Here is an 18,881-nt window from a genome sequence, read left to right as displayed (position 1 = left end):
AGTATAGTCGTAGGATTTCCGCTAAGCAGACTTGTTTTCACTAGCAACCCGTTGCTACTGCGAAATTGCGATATATGCTCCTAAATTTAGTCACACTACCGAAAAAAAGCTAGTTTTTTTTTTTATCCTTTTTAGCTACGGCGACATTGAGATGTGCTATGCAAGTAATGTCGGCCTCTTCACCCGACCCGACCGAATGACGCTGTGTGCTGGGACGTCTGTGTGCTATCTTGTGCCCACTTTCTCCGCCATGCATGGTGGCCTGCTTACAATACCAGTGTCAAAACAGTCTGCTGGGTTGTGCTCTTTAGACTTTGCCATGCTATGGCATGTCATCAATACTTCTTTTTGGGCGAGTTGGTACATCTTGAAACTTTGGGTAACAGCGCAAACAGACGACCACAAGAAGGGAGACATGTACACACAAGCGCTGTGTGTGTAGCGCTTGTGTGTACGTGTCTCCCTTCTTGTGGTCGTCTGTTCTCGCTGTTACCCGAAGTTTCTATCGTATGTCCTTCTCGCAAATGTGGTCCCAATGAACATTCCACGCAATTTTTTGAAATATTCTGAATAAAAGAAAAAAGAAGGAGAAGAAACACCTGGTACATGGATGACCTGGTGCATAAGGATAGCGTAGAAGTTTTAGCTAATTAAATAACTTGTCATGAGCCGATGTGTTTTAATACTGTCTGTCCGATCAGTTACTATAGCTTGGCAACTCTCGGAATATTGTTTTTTATTCGCGTAGCCATAATTTCGGGGCAGATTATGTACACGCTGAGCTTCTCTTCGTTCCCGTGTAGATCGATATCGTACACGTACGTTCGGCTAACGCAGCGTCAACCCACAGCGGTCTCATGATAAAACCCCGTTCGTTTATTTTGCAGGGTGCCGAAGTGGCATTCGCTGCGCTTCAACACGGTGGAGTTTTGCCCCAAGGTCTTCATCGATTCCAGGTGAGACTCAGAAAGGAGGCGATAAAGGGGGGGAAATTATGCAGGACCAACGGTTCCTCAGATCCCTCGCGATACAACGCAACACCATCTTCGTCCGCTACAGTATAAATCCTTTCATAGAGTTTCACACAATATTACCCAGAGTCTGCATGTATTTGCCTTCGTTTACGGAGACTCACGCTGCTGCCGCCACGGCGCAAGCAGCAAGCATCAATTTGCGTCGCCGCCTGGCGGCAACTGCAGAAAGCAGCCAGTCATGGAGGGTTGCCACGTGTTGCCCGCTCTATGTTTGGTACCAAGGAGGCTTTAAAATAAAATTGCTGGAGCGGAGGTGACGTCTCCAAAGTGAAGCCGGACTACTCTGGACATATATAGGACATAATTTCGCCATATTGTCAGCTCTGATTGTCCCACAGGACTGCTGCGCCCTCTCTGATTGGGTTCAAATTGCCGCCATTACAGAATTCGACAATAAACATGGCGGAATTCGCCGATGCCTAGAATACTACCCCGAAAATGCACGACAAATGCTAGCCCTGCATCGTGTGTATACCAAAGGTGTTTTTTTTTTCTTCTTCTTTATACTGAGTCAGCCCTTTGGCAAGGGCTATTACAGGAGTGAGGTTTTGAAAATAGAATACACATAAACAACAACATAACGTAACAATAGTTATTAGCAACGGCGGTGTGCTGCTGGTTATCAGGTGCAGTATGAGGCGTTTGTTGAGAAAATGTAGCATATTGAAAAGAAAAAAAAAAAGCAACGTTCGTTTCGCCTCTAACTTGAACTTTTTTTTTTTTCCAGGTGCCGCTATTCGCAGCTAGCTTGGCCGGAATCGTTTCGCTGGCGCGGTACGTATTCCATTTGTGTGCGCGTCTCTTTCATTGGTTTAAAACAGAAGACATCGCAACGCTGTTCGCGAAATGAATTTCTCTGTAGTTCATCACAACACTTACCATATGTACGGCCTCGCGCATTTTTAGCTATATCGCACGAGAACACTGTAATATGGTCGTACTTTTAGAAGAGCTTCTTGCTGGGCGAGTGGTGCATAGCGCTCTTGCGCGTGTGTGCGCGTGTGCGTGTGCGTGTGCGTGTGTGCAGATAAATATACGGTATCTCTCATGTACCGTGAGAGATAAGCGGTCTTTGTCACTCCTTGGACAATTGAAGCATGAAATTGTACATTACGCATTGCTCTCTCTGAGTCAGCGCAGTCGTATTCATGCAATGACGAAGCAAACAATGAGTCAGGCGTTATTTGCGCTAAAGCCAGGAGTGATTCGCACAAAACTACGGAGACTAGCCCGGTCGTTTTGCAGCGTTCGCCTGGATAAAAGCGTGCAGTATTACGGAAGCTTAAGTTCGCGTGGGCCAGTCAGGAGGAATGTGCGTGTACCACGGTTAAACGCAGAGTTTTTGTGCTGGCGTGGTGTTTCTTACAACTAGGAAAGTCTACGTCTGCAGGCTTGTGCTCGACAGTGTCGTCTGCTCAGGAGAACAGAATGCAACCCGACGCTTTAATACTACCTCACAGTAGTAAACACTTAGTGACTCAGTAGTAAACACAGCAGTGAACACTTCACAGCTCTGTTATGGTGCCGTCTGCTCACCTGAACCAGAAAGCAGTCGGCACTGGAAAAACGCGCGTTACTGTATAAAACTGTTTCGGCGAGTAGTTGCTTTGTCGTTGTTGAAACGTTTATTTAAAATATATAAATAATTTAAAACGTTTCCACTTGCTATGAAACGGTAATGATTGCGAAGCTGTGGAACAATACGGCTTCCGTCAATTACCCTCGTATATTATTAAAACACTGTTCAGTAAACATAAACGTATTGTCGTCCCTGTTGCTTCTAACACAAATCTGACTGGCTCACGCAACTTGAAACACTTCTGTCCGACACGTTTTCTGTTCGTAAACTCTGCGCAAAAAGGTTGGAAAGCTTTGGCGATAAACGTATAGAAAGCTTAGGCATCTTAATTTTTTATGTGATTTTGATTTAGAAAAACTGGTCGGGGCACTATACAACTGGTGGCAGTGCTTACGATGTAGGCTACTGTATAGGGTGGTGCACGTTTTTAGGACGACACAGAGCAAGTTAAATGCGCGCTGGCTCATGCGCGACAATTTCAGTTTCTTTTTTTCCTCGTCATTGTTCTCAACCGCACGCGTCCGCTCGCCCGCCGCCTCGACTGTCCTCCGCAATTACGGAAAATGCAGTGCGCACGGCTATAAGCGGAAACGTAACGTCTGCGGAGCTGCGTATATGAGATGACGTTTACCGTTTACAAACTGCGACCGCTTAGTGTGCGTGCGTGTGTGCGTGAGTGCGCTTTCAGGACGGGGGGCATAGGGAGGGGAGAGGCTCGTGTGTGGCAACGTGTCTTACGACGTCCTCGACACGAGAACACGAGTTACTCAGTTGAAGGGGGGAAAAAAAACCTTGTCCTTACGCCTCGCCATTCAAAACCGCGCCGTTTATGGGGCTCTTGCGTTGCCCAGGGGCCGCTGCAAAAATGGTGCTAAAAAGCGCCCTCAATCCGAAACTGGGTAGTACCAAGCTCGGTCGTCTGCTTCGGCAAGCACGTTTACAATATGGACCCGCCACTTCTGGTTGTGTTGTACCACGGCTTGCAGCGAATATCGGGCGCCGAAGATTTTTCCATGGGTGGCATGCTGCGTAAAGGCAAGAAATTATGCAACCCGAATACGTGTACGCCGTTCAAGAAATAAGCGGCGAAGTTTTCGCGCGGTGTCAATCGCAAGTGAAGCGAGTCACGCTCCTGCGAAGTTGAACTTCAGGTAAGGTTTGCACGCTGCTAGATTCAGGCGCACAAACGCGAGGAAATGCTTTCTATAAATGAATTCACAGCAGCGATAAGCAGACATGTGTACGGAACTGCTCGAGCGCACGACGGTACGCGCCGCGACGGCAGCGGTCTTTCAGCATGCCGCGGTGTACGAATTGCTCGAGCGCACGATCGTACGCGCCGCGACGGCAGCGGTCTTTCGACATGCCGCGAAACGGCAGGTCTCCTGCAATTTTTGTTGACTGCTTGCCGCTAGACAAGTAGTTATGCCTGCGCTGTAGTAGTGGCCATCTGTCTAGCAATTGATAAATAACTGATGCAATGCATATAAGCTCGCACTAACGTACGTACAAGCGAATCGCGCTGCAGCGCGCGCTCGTGCACTGCTCGCTTGATGTAGCTTTTAATGACAGCGCTCGAACATCGATGTGCTGTAATCAATACTACCTTGCTGTGCTGCCTCAACGTGCTGGCTTGAGGTCAAGGATGAGCACATTCAACTCTCTAACCTGTGCTGCTCGTAGTGGGGTAGTGAATTGTCACCGAATCAGCCCGACCATTTGTGGCCATTTGCACACACTTGGTCACTTAACCACTTCGCACCGGTCGAATTGTTAATTGTAGCTGTGGCCGGGACTCGGATTGTGAATCACCAGCCATGCCTGCTGCTATGTCGGTCTCCCATTTCGCTTACCCAGCGCGACGAACTGCAGTTATCCAGCGCGCCCGACGCTCCGCAGCGTGAGGCCTTGAAGGAAAACGGTAGAATCTGATGTTGGGATTCAGGCCGTCTTGTTCATGGCAGGCAGCCCACGACGCAGCAATAACGACGGTGACGCTTTTTCTAGGCTGAGCTAGGTCTCTCCGGATCGGCGTCGCCGATGTCTTCTGCTTCCAGCATTACGTCCCACGGCACACGGAGAGTCCGTTTTTGTAAAACTATAGGCTGCGGCCAGCTCGCAGCCTGGTCGCCATGGTCTGTGAGAAGTGACGAGCCTTTTCGCACTCGAAACAGGCAGAAAAAAGTGCGAATCGACGCAAAACGCGGGCTAGAAACGTGCTTCGCCACAGCCAGGGCTCAATACTGCCCAAGCTGGTACTACCCAGATGACGTTTTTCGCCGCCACCAGGCGCCGCTACTGTATACCTCAAACTCCAGTTCAAGACGCCCATAGAGATCGTGTATACCGGTTACGGCCGCCGCCATAAACAACGGTTCAGGGTCTATTCTGGCACTAGCGCTGCTCTGGTTTTGTACAGCCAAGCCGAGCCAAGACGGAGGTCAATAAACTAAGAAGCGAATAGAGCATGCGACAGGCACATAACCGACCATAGTCGTACGAGCGAGGTCTGCGGGAAGCGCTCACGTAGAGGAATTTTATTGGAGGACAATCTTCGTGGGCTTAGGACTATCGCAGAAAAAAAAACAATGCATACGAAGAAGGAATGAATAGTACTGCGCGTGTCCTGTCGTGTCCTGTCGTGTCCCATGGACGAAATGTCTTTTCGCTGTCCGCCCCTTTTTCGCGGATCGAGGACAATAAATGTAATCGAATTCGCACAGGTTTTCGCTGAGCTGCTGCATGCCTGTTATAATAGAAGTCAGCTCAAGCGACGACTGTGACTTCACTGCCGTAGCGGCCTAGATGCGACTTACTGCGGGTTTGTTTCTGGAGAGTTATGCGAGAATGAGAGAGAAATTAAAAGTGAAACTATCAAAGTTGGCCGCCATTCTCTGGCTGATTTTGGGCGAGGTCACCTGCTCTCTGATGGGTTCCAGTAAGCAACATCGCGAAGCTAGTCGGTGGCCCGAATGTACAAGAATAGTGAGTTCCATAATATATATATATATATATATATGTGTGTGTGTGTGTGTATGTGTGTGTGTGTGTGTGTGTGTTATTTTATTTATTTTTTCAGAGTAGCTTACAGACCCGAAGGATGGGCATTGGGTTTTGTGGGTTTTTATACGTGCCAAAACCACGATCTGATTATGAGGCACACCGTGGTAGAGGACTCCGGAATTTGGACCACCTGGGGCGCTCTTTAACGTGCACCTAAATTTAAGTACACGGGTGTGTTCGCATTTTGCCCCCATCAAAATGTGGCCGCCGTGGCCGAGATTCGATTACATATGTATATAATTTGGACCACCTTGGGGGCTCTTTAACGTGCACCTAAATTTAAGTACACGGGTGTTTTCGCATTTTGCCCCCCATCGAAATGCGGCCGCCGTGGCCGAGATTCGATCCCGCGACCTCGTGCTTAGCAGCCCAACACCATAGCCACTGAGCAACCACGGCGGGTAAGGGGAGCTTCAAACTTTCGCATGGTATAGACAGCATACAATTACAAAATCGTGATAACATTCTGTAAAATATACAATGAAGAATCAAACCTACACAAAGTCGAAAATCCTCAGAGCAAGAAAGAAAGAAAAATGCAGACTAGAAGCAAAACAGACACGAAGTTAAAGTAAGAAATGCATGCTTATGTGGTGACAGAATTTTTTTTTTTAGCTTAAGCTACCACAATATCGGGAGATGTCGTTCTACAAGCGGTTGACACGTGGAAGGGTAGATGAATTAAAAACACTTGTTTTGCCGCAGATCCGCGAGCGAAAGAAAGATCATTATGTAATCTTCGTGACGTGAATGAAGAGACTTGCCGAGTCATCGGCAATGGCCTTGACCGTGAACGTACTTGTGAAACAGCGCTAAGAGTGTTACGTCACGACAAGTGTTCAGAGAAGGAAGTGATTAATTGTCTTTAAATTGCGCTATTCTTTCGTTGTAGTTGCAATTTTGTGAGGTGAATCGAGTGGTTCCATTCTCAGTTGAATCTAACAGCGGTTAAATATATATATATATATATATATATATATATATATATATATATATATATGCATTCCGCCTTCTTGTGAGTGAGAAATGCAAGAACCGATCGTATATATATATATATATATATATATATATATATATATATATATATATATATATATATATATATATGGCCTTCAACAAAAAATAACGTCCGTGTACACACTGGTATACGACTCACGAAAAATCTCCAACAGCTTTATTTTCTTCTTGGGCGGTTTCTATACTTTCAGCACTAAATGTGTTTGACTGGCTGAACTATTAAGCCACTCGTTATGTTCCCATGAATATGAAAATTCGTGTCTCTATGTCTACTTAGTATGCAATAGCATGCATACGGATACTTTATATATTTACAAATCGTGTTATAGCCGGGCTCGAATTGCTGCTTATTTCTGTGGCTGCTATTCGTGTTGTGGAGGTAATAAGTTGTAAATATGTTTCCAAGTCAGAATGGCAGCTCTTTCGTATCACCTCTCCGTACGGCCGTTAGCAGCGGAGAGCTAAACGAAACGCCCGATTTGTTTATAAGCAAGGAACTCGTGACGTGTGGATTCGAACCTGACTTGTGAATATGCGCCAAGCCGCTCACCAGTTGAACATTTAGTCCCGATACTGTTTAGCATACTTAATCCCATCATTCAAAAAAGCACGTCCTAACATGATCACTATCGCGAAAAACTTCAGATCATTTAGCAGCTTTAAAAATGCAATGAAAATATATTTGCCTTCTCTTTCTGATTGAGACTGCGCCAATTAGTTTCTTGTGTGCTTTATGTATAATTATTGTTTAAGTCAGTTTCATATTGTGCTTGTATATATTTATCAATGCTTCTTTCTTACACATCTCTGATGGACTTACACTAATCCTACTTAGAAAGTTGTATAGTGATACAGGTATTTAATGCACGTAGGTTTATAATATATGCTATGCATGCGTAATCCTTGCTATTGATATATATGTATGCTATATACGTATTATGATATGCTACCTCACAGTTGAGCAATGTACGGCAGACAAGGCCTTAGTCATTCAGATAATGTTCTGCCTTTAGCCTTGCCATTCAAGACATTCAGTGTGCCTGAACCAATGCTAAATAAACACAAATAATATATCGCATTACTGAACACGAATTATAAACCGATCTCGCTTGTCTCTTACAGGGGCACCAAGTCGAAGGACCTGAGTCTCCAGGCGTTACGGTTTGTGAGTTCTTCAACCGTAGTGCGCGCTCATATTGATCGAGAGCTCGTATGCGTGGCGGGAAGTAACGTAGAGTTGCTGCCCGTCAGCACGCATGTTACTGTTTTCGGAATACCGGAGACGCAGATGTGAGCAACGCCGTTGGTGGCGCCATCTTGTGACGACGAGTTCCACCACAGCGTACAAAACTTGCTATTGCAATGATGAGCTACGCTCCACGTAGCTTCTAGCAAAAAAGGCATCGTAAAAGGCGCAATGACAAAAGGCATCGTAGAACGCCACAAATGCATCGAAAAAAGCATAATAGCATAGTCGTTAACCAGCCGCAGTGGCGTTCTGCTGCGGAGCACGAGGTCGAGGGTTCGAGTAACGGCCCTGGAGGCCGCGTTCCTGTGAGCGCGGAATGCAAGAACCGATCGTGTACCGTGCTTTGAGGGCACGTTAAAGTGACCCGGGGGGGGGGGGGGGGGGGGGTCAGTATGGACCTCTTCGTAACGTCACGGGCTCCCTAGCGGCAACCCGGTGAGGAATCCGAACGAAAGTGCACCGGCTCCGGTATCGTCTGTTTGCCGCCATGTAAAGTTGCGTGGACGCTGTGACGGGCGCAAGCAACATCGAGCGTTTTCTTGGTGCTTTATGTGAGCAAGGGCTGTGCATGCAAGCTTCCTGATTTTTGGAGTGCAGCTCTTAGGCGTCCAGTCCTGCGGCGAGCGTCGGCGGCGTAACCGAGCGAACGAGTACAGCGAAAGATGAAAGCGAACGCGGAGCGCAGCGGGGGATGAAAGACGCGAGGAGGGAAGCGGAGGGTGCAGAGGAACCATTAGGCGGAACGCGAAGGAGGTTTATGGCGAAAGCGTGAGAAGAAAATGCGCAGTGCCGCGACGATGGCTACGAGATGGCGCCAGAGTAGCGCGCGTCGTCTGGTAGATTTGTCGGCGGCGGCTGCTGTGAATCCCGCCCACGCGTCACCCAAGCGCTGGCTCTCGCGATCTCCAGATTAGCGAGGCAGTCGCGCCTCACTTCGCTCCGTTTGCGACGTGCCGCACGAGACAGATTGTCCGCGTCAGCCAATATATCGCGATATGAAAACACGTATATAGAGCTGCGCTCAAATTTCGGATTAGGGAGTAATGTAATCGTCGGTGAATTTCTTTTCTTGACAAACTAGGCAAGTAACAACGCAGTGTGTTGCAATGAACGACCCAGTCTATAAAATGTGATCCTTCTGCAAAATGTTAGCAAGAACGAAGCTGCGGTAAGAGCAAAATATTTCGTCTGCGATTGTATGCGTTCCATAATGGCTGATCTGAGCTTCACCGCAATACAGATGTGTATTGCTGTGAGATCATTCGGCACGCGAAGATAAAAAAAAGTTGTCGCAGTTTCACCTGAAAGGCGAAGCATCAATTGCGATAGCAAATTTGTAGAGAGCTATACGGAGTAATGATATTAGCTTTATCAGCTGTATAAACTTGGACATGCAGCAGCACCGGCAACGCGCAGAACTGTTGTCGACGCCGTCGGCGTTTTGCCCGCGTTCGCTCAAAATGCGTGCGGCGTTGGTGACTGTTGCCGGAGCCTCTGATATAAATAGGCACTTGGTGCCGCAGCTAAACGTCGCCTCCCTTCCCTCCCCCTAACCCCCCCGCGTCGGAAGAAGGCGCGTTTGCTCTACATATATGGTGATTGTAAAGGAGGAAAGAGACGCCTACTTCTGCAGCCCTTAAGGGAGCACGGCGCAGAACGCGCGTTTGTTCTCCGCCGTGCGTTCACTCCCCGTGAAAGCGCGCGCCCCTCGCGCCCTTTCACTCGCACATACAGCGTTCGGCGCGCGGCGACGATTTCATCTCCATTGACGTCATAGGGAACCTCACGGCGACGCCGACGGCAGAAATCTGCTTTTGAGTATCCATATAATTGCTATCGCAATAATAGTACTGGCCAACGAAACCCTCAGGAACTGCGATTATGATAAAGCGGGTGGCCCCGCGGATATCAGGGGCGATCAGTGGATTGGTGCTGCCAGAGCGTACCGAGGTCTGTTCGCGTACAAGGTCGGCTGTCCGCGATTCTCACTTTTCCCAACAATACACCGTGTACGCTTCACCACATTGCACAACGGTGATGAGACTAAGCTATATATTCCCTTTACTGCGACATCTCTTTTGTTAAGCTCTTATTGATGTTGTTGCCTATCGAACATTTCGCCAGGTACACAGCACCTTTGCCTGCCACCTTTTTTTTTTTTTTTTTTTTAGGGGCGAAGCTCCTTAGGGTGTGGGTCTGTCCCTCCTCTGTAGTATGTAGTAGTAGTAGTAGTAGTCGTCGTCGTAGTAGGTAGCCACGTCTACTTTTATGAAAAAAAAAATTCCGAAAGTTGTGTCCGTAGCGCGGAATCGAACCAGGGACCCCTCGCTTCGAACGCGCGGCGCTAGCCACTACGCCACGAAGCGCACATGGACACACGCACCACGATGACAATAAATACCCAACATTAACGAAAGACTGCGCGTTTCTAACGCGTTTGTGCTAGCGCGTTACGGCCCGTGTAAGAAGATGGTGTAAGACGCTGTGGCCTCTCCGCCTTACCCGCGTATTCATAAACGCTCCTCGACTTGAACTTGACTTGCCACCGCCTTGGGCAGCGCAAGACGCTGTGGCCTCTCCGCCTTACCCCCGTATTCATAAACGCTCCTCGACTTGAACTTGACTTGCCACCGCCTTGGGCAGCGCGTTCGAAACGCGTTGAAGGCGGTGGCAAGTCAAGTTCAAGTCGAGGAGCGTTTATGAATACGGGGGTTATACTCTCTCAGCAGTCATTGTGATGGCGTCGGCAAACGCGGTGGACGTTCCGACATGTGTAAACGGCTGCGTAAGACGCTGTGGCCTCTCCCCCTTACTAGAGAGTACTGCACGTTTCTAACGCGTTTGTGCTAGCGTCCCCTTAAGCGGGAGATGGTGCAATTATAATGACGGGCGCTGTTATAAAATAGGAATGACGTCACATATGGCGCGTGTCATTGGTGGAAGTCAATCGTTCGATTTAGTGCGGCGAGACTGGGCGAATTACACGGAAGATTCACGGTTTACCGATGATTCCCTCCGGAGCTTCGCCCACTCATCATCATTCACCCCGTGGATATGCGGTGTATTTTTTTTTCTCTACCGCCACCTCTTGATTGTAAGGCTAAGCAAGCCAATAGCCAATAAACACGTCCTCCTGCACTAGTAAGGTCACTTCGTTATCAGCTACGGACTTCGCAGTATTGTTTTTATTATTATACTTAGGTCTTTCTTTCTTTTTTTTCTAGAATAAAAGTATTCAACTAAGAGTTTGCCAGGTAGAGTTCTCGCCTATTTTTCAAAGCAGTGAGACCCGTATTTCTTTTATTGCTATGTAACTACTAACTAGCTTCAACGAGATGTCGCTTTCTGTTACGTCATCTAGCGAAGACTCGTGGGAGATACTTCGTTTCCTGGCGCGATCAGCTTTCCCGCTCTCAGCGATGGCGTCTTGCGCGCTTAGCTATTACTACATATTTTCCTTTTGTGCACACTTTGTCACTTTAATTAGCCCTTACAATAACTTATCTGCTAGTCCTCGACCACTTTCGAGCCTTCCACGCAATCTATGGGTAGATTATAATTAATAACCTTGAAGCCCCGTAATTAAACATATATACGCCAGATGACCACTAAACTGTATTTTCTCTTTAATGCCATAAATTTTGTTCAAATTGTTCCAGCTTCTATAGTGAGCATTTTTTCTGTGTCTCACGTGTGAATTAATAGGCAAGTTCGAGTTCTCCCTCAGTTGAGGCTTCTTAACCCGCTGTTGTATTATAATCGTGTCACTTTCGAGATGCTTCACCTTACAAAGCGTTTGTGTTTTTTTTTTTTTTTTTTTTGCTTTTTTGTGCCTTGCGTACGCGATGCTGGCAGAATGTTCTTGGGCTTCCAGCTGATCCCCTGCAAGCACGGAGATTTGACGCAAGGCATCATAGACGGCAAGTTCCGGACGGCCCTGTCCTGCTTCGCAGCGTCGCTCACGGTACTCGCATAGCCATCGTATATCCATCGTAATGTTTTTTTTTTTTTAATGGGTCGCTTTCTTTGTTGCCTCCGCGGTCGCCTATCAAACCGAATAGCAGGAGGAGGAGGAAATGTGGGACAGAGTGACAGGGCGTGGAGAGGGTGAAGGAGCCGCGAGGAGGAAAGCGGAGCTTCACCATGGAGCTGAGAGAGGACTTTGCTTATCACGTGGTGTAACGAGGAGGAAAGGCGCGGAGCGGAGCGGAGCGGAGCGGCGGCGGCGTCAATTGGAGCGGCGCGTGCGTCACTCCGAATCACGCCATGAATTTTTCTGAATCCAAGGCTCGCATCCTCGACTAATGACACCATGACGTCACGCCAGCTGTGCTCGCGCAAGCATCGCTCAGCTTCAATGGAATTTCTCCGGCTGCCTGCGCAGCCGCTGAACCTCCCGCCATTTGGCACAGCTCGCGTGACTGCTTATGGTCTCACAAGCTGAGAAAAGCCGTGATAACGCACAAAAGCTCAAGCGCTGTCACAAGCTATCACTGACCTTGACGCGATCGCTGATGGTTTCTGCGCGACATTTTCTTTTCTTTGCTTTGTTTTTGTCAGTCAATAGAGAGTTCTAGATTTTCTGCATACGGTGTTACCGTTCACGGAATGCCGGAGACGTGCTCGAAACAGCTACGAACGCTACAAATCCAGGTCGTTCATGTTTTACTGGATGCGATTTTCGCCACACGGTTTCCCCGCGTTAGATGAAAGATGCTTTTTTTTTCTTCAAGGAATGTAAAGTAATATAAATTGAATGTTCTGTGTTGAGCGTAGGCCCCTGCAGGCCAGAATAACTGAGGTCTTGTTGGTTGCATATGGTGTTGATGACTAGTCGGATGTCCTCTCAGTTCCAGGCTCCACAGCTACAACTCGAAGAGATACAGTCCTACAGCTGCCAGAGAGATGACTTAAAAAGACGTGTAGGCCTGCAGCCGCATGCACAAACAAATAAAAAATGATAAATTTATGTAATGACCTTACCGTTTTCGGCGGCATCTTGTAGAAGACGACGACGACCCGTGCCGTGATTTCGAGAGATATCGTGCTGTTCGCTGACACCGTGGCGCTCTTTAACAATTATCGCCGTTGTAATTACACCCAACGTTACTAGATTATCTAGTAACGTTGATTACACCTACTACGAGGGGTGTTGGAATAGCGAAAATTTGGAATCGAATACGAATATTAGCGAAAAAAACGACATCCGAATATCGGATCGATGAAGAAGCTGCGATCACTGACCGTTATTATTATTTTATTATTTGATTTGAAAACACATGATTTCGCTTCTTCTGGGTAGGCTGACTATGTCTTTAGTTACAACAGTTGCTGCACGCTCCCTCACTCTTGACCACACATTTTTCTTGAAATTTTCTTGTCTTCCTTTGCTTTTTTTTTTTTCATTTCACAATTTTGCTTTGTCTGAGAAAGTGTCTATTCGTGTATGTATTGCAACCACAAGTTTGCAATAAAACTCATACTCTGGCGCCCTTGCAATCCTTCCCAGAGGTTCGTGGTATTCACAAGCGTCGGTACAGCGACGTCTTTCGTCCTGACCTGGGGACGCCGTGTCGACCCTCGTCCTGGCCTTTTCCTGGGATCGTTCGGAGCCCTCTACAGCGTAAGCGCAGATCACTTAACACTGTTGTATGTTGGGCATGTTGGTACTCTAGCTTCGATAACATCTTTAGCGCCAACGGACGAGGACAGGAGGGAGACGTTGCGCATTGTCTTGTCAACGTCTCCCCCTTCTGTCCCCGTCCGCCGGCGCTAACATTGTTAACAGAACACTTAGCTGAAGAATGGACGTTCCCGTAGAGCAACAAGGGGTCGCGGAACGCTGCTGCTCGCGCTCATCTTGCCACTGGTCCTCGGCTTGAACAATGCGCGCATGCGCAGTAATCATGGTCACGAAAGCCGCGGTGGGGGGGTGCCGTTCCTGCATTGAGCGTCGGCGTGGCTCATCCTTCCCTCGGCGTAACCGAGCGAACGCGGAGCGCCGCAGGGAATGAAAGAAGGTGATAGCGAAGAGAGCGGTGAGGAGGAAAGCGGAGGAGGAGGCTACAGTGAAAGTGTGAGGCGGAAAGTGGAGGAGGAGAGCATGGCGAAAGGGTGAGGAGAAAAGCAGAAAACTGCGATAGTAGGAAAGCGGAGAAAGCCACCTTGAAGCACCACCAGATGGCGCTCACGTCCGCGCATCCACGGCAGCGCCGGCGCCGGCCGTCCGGGGGAAAGAAAAAAAATTCGCAGGTTTGCTCGAAAGGAGAAGCACCGATTGCGATAGCAAATTAGTGAACAGCTATACAAAGTAAGGATAGTAGTTTATCGGCCGGATAAACTTGCAAACATTCGCTTACTAACTAAAATAACAAGCACGGTGTCACGCGCGCACAGGTAAACATGAACACATCTCGCTCGATGCCCGCGGAAACTCGCTGTCAAAACGCTGGAGTGATAAGCGCGGATGCAGCAGCGAGCGAATTGACCTTAGTGCTTTATCTCCGCTTCAACGCGAACTAAACGTCGAAAGCACAACCGATACGAAGCTACCGACACTCGGCGTGGCATACTGTATCCACATGGCAGATCGCTTTGAAGATGAGGCCCGCACGGGTGCGCACTTTGTCCACGTCACATATCGCTTTCAAGATCCGGCGGCCGCGCCGTAAGCAGCAGTCGCCGGAGTATAACGCCCCCCCACTCTCTCTGTCAGCTCCGCCTCCCCCCCCCCCCCCCCCCCCCCCCCCCGTGACTCGCGCCACAGAAGACGGCGCGCTTCCGCTCCACCCCGCCTTCCTCCCTCACGCGCGCGACATTTACCCGCGATCGTCGCCTGACCCGCGCAAGCTTTCACTCGCACATACAGCGTACGGCGCGCGGCGACGATGTTATCGTGATTGGACTGCATACGGAACATCACGGCGACGGCAGAAATGAGTTTGGAGTGTGCATATAATTGCTATCGCAATAAAACAGAACCAGAAAGCTCGCCTCCGCACACAGCGTTCGCCGCAAGCGTTTCCCGGTAAATAGACTACAGTTCTATAAGCTGCAGTTGCCGGTCTACTGTATATATATATAGCGCCGCGCGGCTTGCCAGTCGGTGCGGTACGTGATCGGTGCGATGCCTCAAGATATCGTGAAATGAAAACACAGAGACCGTTTCATCGAGGGCGCCGCCATTTTGCGATCACAGCGCCGTCTATCGTCCGGCACGTTACGCCGCCATGCTGGTATGTGGGATCGCGCTGGAGGGTATGCAGCGGACGTGCTGTTGTCGACGGGTTGCAAGTTTTCGCGTTTTCCTGAGAGGTCTCAACGAGTTTTTGTGATTGGGAATGTTCTTGGCGTGTCGTTACTAAAATATGAGCTTCAATATAGCCGCAATATCAAACGGCGACGGCCCCGTAGGCACTGCCACAGTTCTGCCCGCGGTCGAAATAGGAGGCGAGTCAAGTATGAAATTGTCGACACGTAGCATACGAGCAAGGTGTTATCATTGTATGTCTAGCCTTGACCTTCTATTACGGTATCACTCAGGTGACAACAATCATCGGTGTCCCGGTGTGCCATGCGGTGTGCCGCACTAGCGTGCATCCCAATGCAGCGAAGCACCGAGGAATGCAAGTTTTGGTAGCTTTCGTGCTCCTAAAATTTTCGCGGTACCATTTTTGAAGCGTTGTTTACCTGGCACCCGAGGCATCGACCTTCACGATATGAATAACTGTAAGATAACTCGACCCGGAGGGCCAGTTAATACCGCGTACTCGATCAAATGACCGGATGACAGTGGTCGCGAATATGCCGCGATCAACTGCAGTCGCACGCGACGTGCTGAAAGAATATGTGCACTCTTAGGGCTCGAGTGGTGCCTGTGCAAAGAAAGGCACGTCGCTTATTCAAGAGAGGTGAAAAGCGAATAACTAACTACTCTTTGCAACAGCAACTTTATTTTCAGATGTAATACAGTGTGCGATGGGCGAGGCATGTGCCAGACAGCTTTACGGAGAGATTCGGAAGCACGGGGGATCCCATGTGAACTAGGGTGGCCGGCGCATCGTATAGCATGGGTTTGGGTACAGAACGGGAAAGACCACACCTAAATTTTATTCGTCACACGTACTGTTTTCATAACCCCCCATCCCCGGTTAACTTCCACCACAACGTTGGTTGCCAAGCATGACAGTCTTAAAACACATTTGAACAGAATAACTATAATGTTCGAGCACGAAGAAATATTTGACTTCGTCCATTCGCGATAGTAGACCGACTCCAATACGCACCTCTCGAGCGGATGCCGAGTTCGTCGCCGGGACGCGCGCTATCACGGAGAGCGAACGCCGCGGCGGAGTCAACGGAGTCGCCGCGGCAGAAAAGGCACTTCTCATTCGTTTCCGAAAGTTATTTTTGCTGCCGAATACGGCACATCGGTAGCCCGTGAACCCTGAGTCATCTGACATCGCAAGCAAGCACCAATTACCAATGAAGCGGGAGGGCGAGCCAAAACCGGTCTGCGGAGGTGCACTCAAATTTCGCGCCCCTTTGGTTTTATTGCGATAGCAATATAGACACTTCAACCGGATTTCTGCCCTCGCCGTCCCGTCGCCGTGACGCGGGGGGGGGGGGGGGGCGCTATCACGGAGAGCGAACGCACTTCTACTGCAAGCAAGGAAGGGCAGCCAGCGCCGAGGGAGCGGGGGGGGGGGGGGGGGGGGGGGCACTTCTACTCTGCCAACAACCGCGCTCGTCGCTCGCCGCACCGTCTCTATCTCCACACGGCTCTGACCTTTGTGCGCTGTGCATTCGCCGCTCAGTTTCCGTTGAAGCGATAGACCGCACGTACCTTCGCCCTGCTGCGGCGTATGGCTTGCTGCCAGCGTTTTCACAGTCATTGTCTGCAGTCATTCAGTGTGATCTATTCATGTTTGTTTGTGCGCGCTCACACCACGCTTGTTCATTCAGTTAGTAGTAGTCGGGCTACATTTTCCAACGCACGCTACACATGCAATGCTGCCCGGATCAGCAGTGCAGCGCTACAGGTGTGTCCCTTCGCACACGCTGCCCACGGGAAGCGCTTCTCATCAGCACCACCGCTGTCACACGCGCCTTCTCATGGTCATCGAGTCTCTCTTCATGTCGGTTTACTTACGCCGCAGCACACCCGCTTACTTAATCAGCTCATGTTTACTACAATTCATATTGCTACCAAAGCCGCTCACCTTACTTAGTATGACATTGCTGTGTTGCTATCGAATTCATTGCTTCGCCCTTAGGGCGAAACTGTGACATTTTTCTTTGATTCCTTTTAATAATCCGTCGCCCCGAGTGGTCGTCAAGCCGATACAAGAGACGCGTGAGCGTCCGATTCAATGGCGAAGTGCGAAATACCACAACAAGGAACGCAAAAACCAGTAAAAGGACAAAGGCCAGAGAACATGAGGCTGAGAAAAGCGCCCAGCAGCATTGACCTCCGCAACCATCCATCCGCTACATTAATAACTTGCGCAATCATGCACTCTCGTTCATGTCCGTGTCTTCTCGCGCCATGACCCCCTTTGATGCATCCTGTAATGGTACCGTAACACTAGCGGCAAAAAGTGTTGGTTGTTTGCGACTGTTTATTGCGATAGCAATTATATGGACACTCCAAAGCAGGTTTCTGCCGTCGGCGTCGCCGTGAGGTTCCGTATGACGTCAAAGGCGATGAAATTGTCGCCGCGCCGAACGCTGTATGTGCGAGTGAAAGGGCGCGAGGGACGCGCGCTTTCACGGGGAGTGAACGCACGGCGAACAAACGCGCGTTCTGCGCCGTGCTCGCTTAAGGGCTGCAGAATTAAGCGTCTCTTTCCTCCTTTACAATCACCATATATGTAGAGCACACGCGAAAGGCCGTGGGGGGGGGGGGGGGGTGAGGGAGGCGACGTTTAGCTGCGGCACAAAATGCCTATTTATATTAAAAAAATGGCACAGTTTCGCTCTAAGGGCGAAGCAATGAATGCGATAGCAACACAGCGATGTCATACGAAGTAAGGTGAGCGGCTTTGGTAGCAATATGAATTGCAGTAAACATGAGCTGATTAAGTAAGCAGGTGTGCTGCGGCGAAAGTAGACCGACATGAAGAGAGACTCGATGACCACGAGAAGGCGCGTGTGAAACGGTGGTGTTGATGAGAAGCGCTTCCCGTGGGCAGCGCGTGCGAAGGGACACACCTGTAGCGCTGCACTGCCGATCCGGGCAGCATTGCATGTGTAGCGTGCGTTGGAAAATGTGGCCCGACTATTACGAACTGAATGAACAAGCGTGGTCTGAGCGCGCACAAACACGAAGAGATCACACGGAATGACAGCAGACAACGACTGTCAAAACGCTGGCAGCAAGCGTACGCCGCAGCGGGCGAAGGTACGTGCGGTCTATCGCTTCAACTGAAACTGAGCGGCGAATGCACGGCGCATAAAGGTCAGAGCCATGTGGAGATAAGAGACGGTGCGAGCGAGCGGCGAGCGCGGTTGTTGGCAGAGAAGTGCGCCCCCCCCCCCCACCCCCCCCCCCTGCTCCCTCCGGCGCTGGCTTCCTGCTTCCTTGCTTGCGCGTGGGAGATGCGTTCGCTCTCCGTGATAGCGCGCGTCCCCGCACGCTTCCGCTCGGGCATACGGCGCGCGGCGAAGATTTTATCTATAGGGAATCTCACGGCGACGGCGACGACGACGACGACGACGGCGACGCCAACGGCAGAAATCCGGTTGAAGTGTCCAATTATATAAAACGTTGTGAGGCGAGAATGTGGTAAAGACTGCCGACGCTGCTCGACGAGTGACCCGTTCTGATCTCGTCGAAAACCTCCGAGCCGCCCCCAGAGGCTCCAGCAACAGTCACCAACGCCGCGCGCGTTTTGTGTGAACGCGGGCAAAACGCTGACGGTGTCGACAACAGTTCTGT

The 18,881-nt window shown here is 49.6% G+C and overlaps 1 protein-coding gene and 1 long non-coding RNA gene across 3 annotated transcripts in view; one reads left to right on the top strand and one right to left on the bottom strand.

Moving 5' to 3' along the window:
* Positions 1 to 18,881, bottom strand: part of LOC125946667 (uncharacterized) — a 69,456-nt gene that overhangs the window by 34,481 nt on the left and 16,094 nt on the right. The gene's annotated exons all lie outside the window — the stretch shown is intronic.
* LOC119457856 (transmembrane protein 135) overlaps positions 1 to 18,881 on the top strand; it is a 51,530-nt gene that overhangs the window by 18,908 nt on the left and 13,741 nt on the right. For both annotated transcript variants that reach the window (XM_049670496.1, XM_037719609.2), the window contains exons 5-9: positions 888 to 956; positions 1,762 to 1,808; positions 7,816 to 7,854; positions 11,798 to 11,906; positions 13,452 to 13,565. In XM_049670496.1, the coding sequence (XP_049526453.1) occupies positions 888 to 956; positions 1,762 to 1,808; positions 7,816 to 7,854; positions 11,798 to 11,906; positions 13,452 to 13,565 (378 nt within the window). The remainder of the gene's footprint in view (positions 1 to 887; positions 957 to 1,761; positions 1,809 to 7,815; positions 7,855 to 11,797; positions 11,907 to 13,451; positions 13,566 to 18,881) is intronic.

Source organism: Dermacentor silvarum, chromosome 7 (genome assembly GCF_013339745.2).
Source record: "Dermacentor silvarum isolate Dsil-2018 chromosome 7, BIME_Dsil_1.4, whole genome shotgun sequence".
NCBI lineage: Eukaryota > Metazoa > Arthropoda > Arachnida > Ixodida > Ixodidae > Dermacentor > Dermacentor silvarum.
This window is presented reverse-complemented; position numbering and strand designations above follow the sequence as displayed.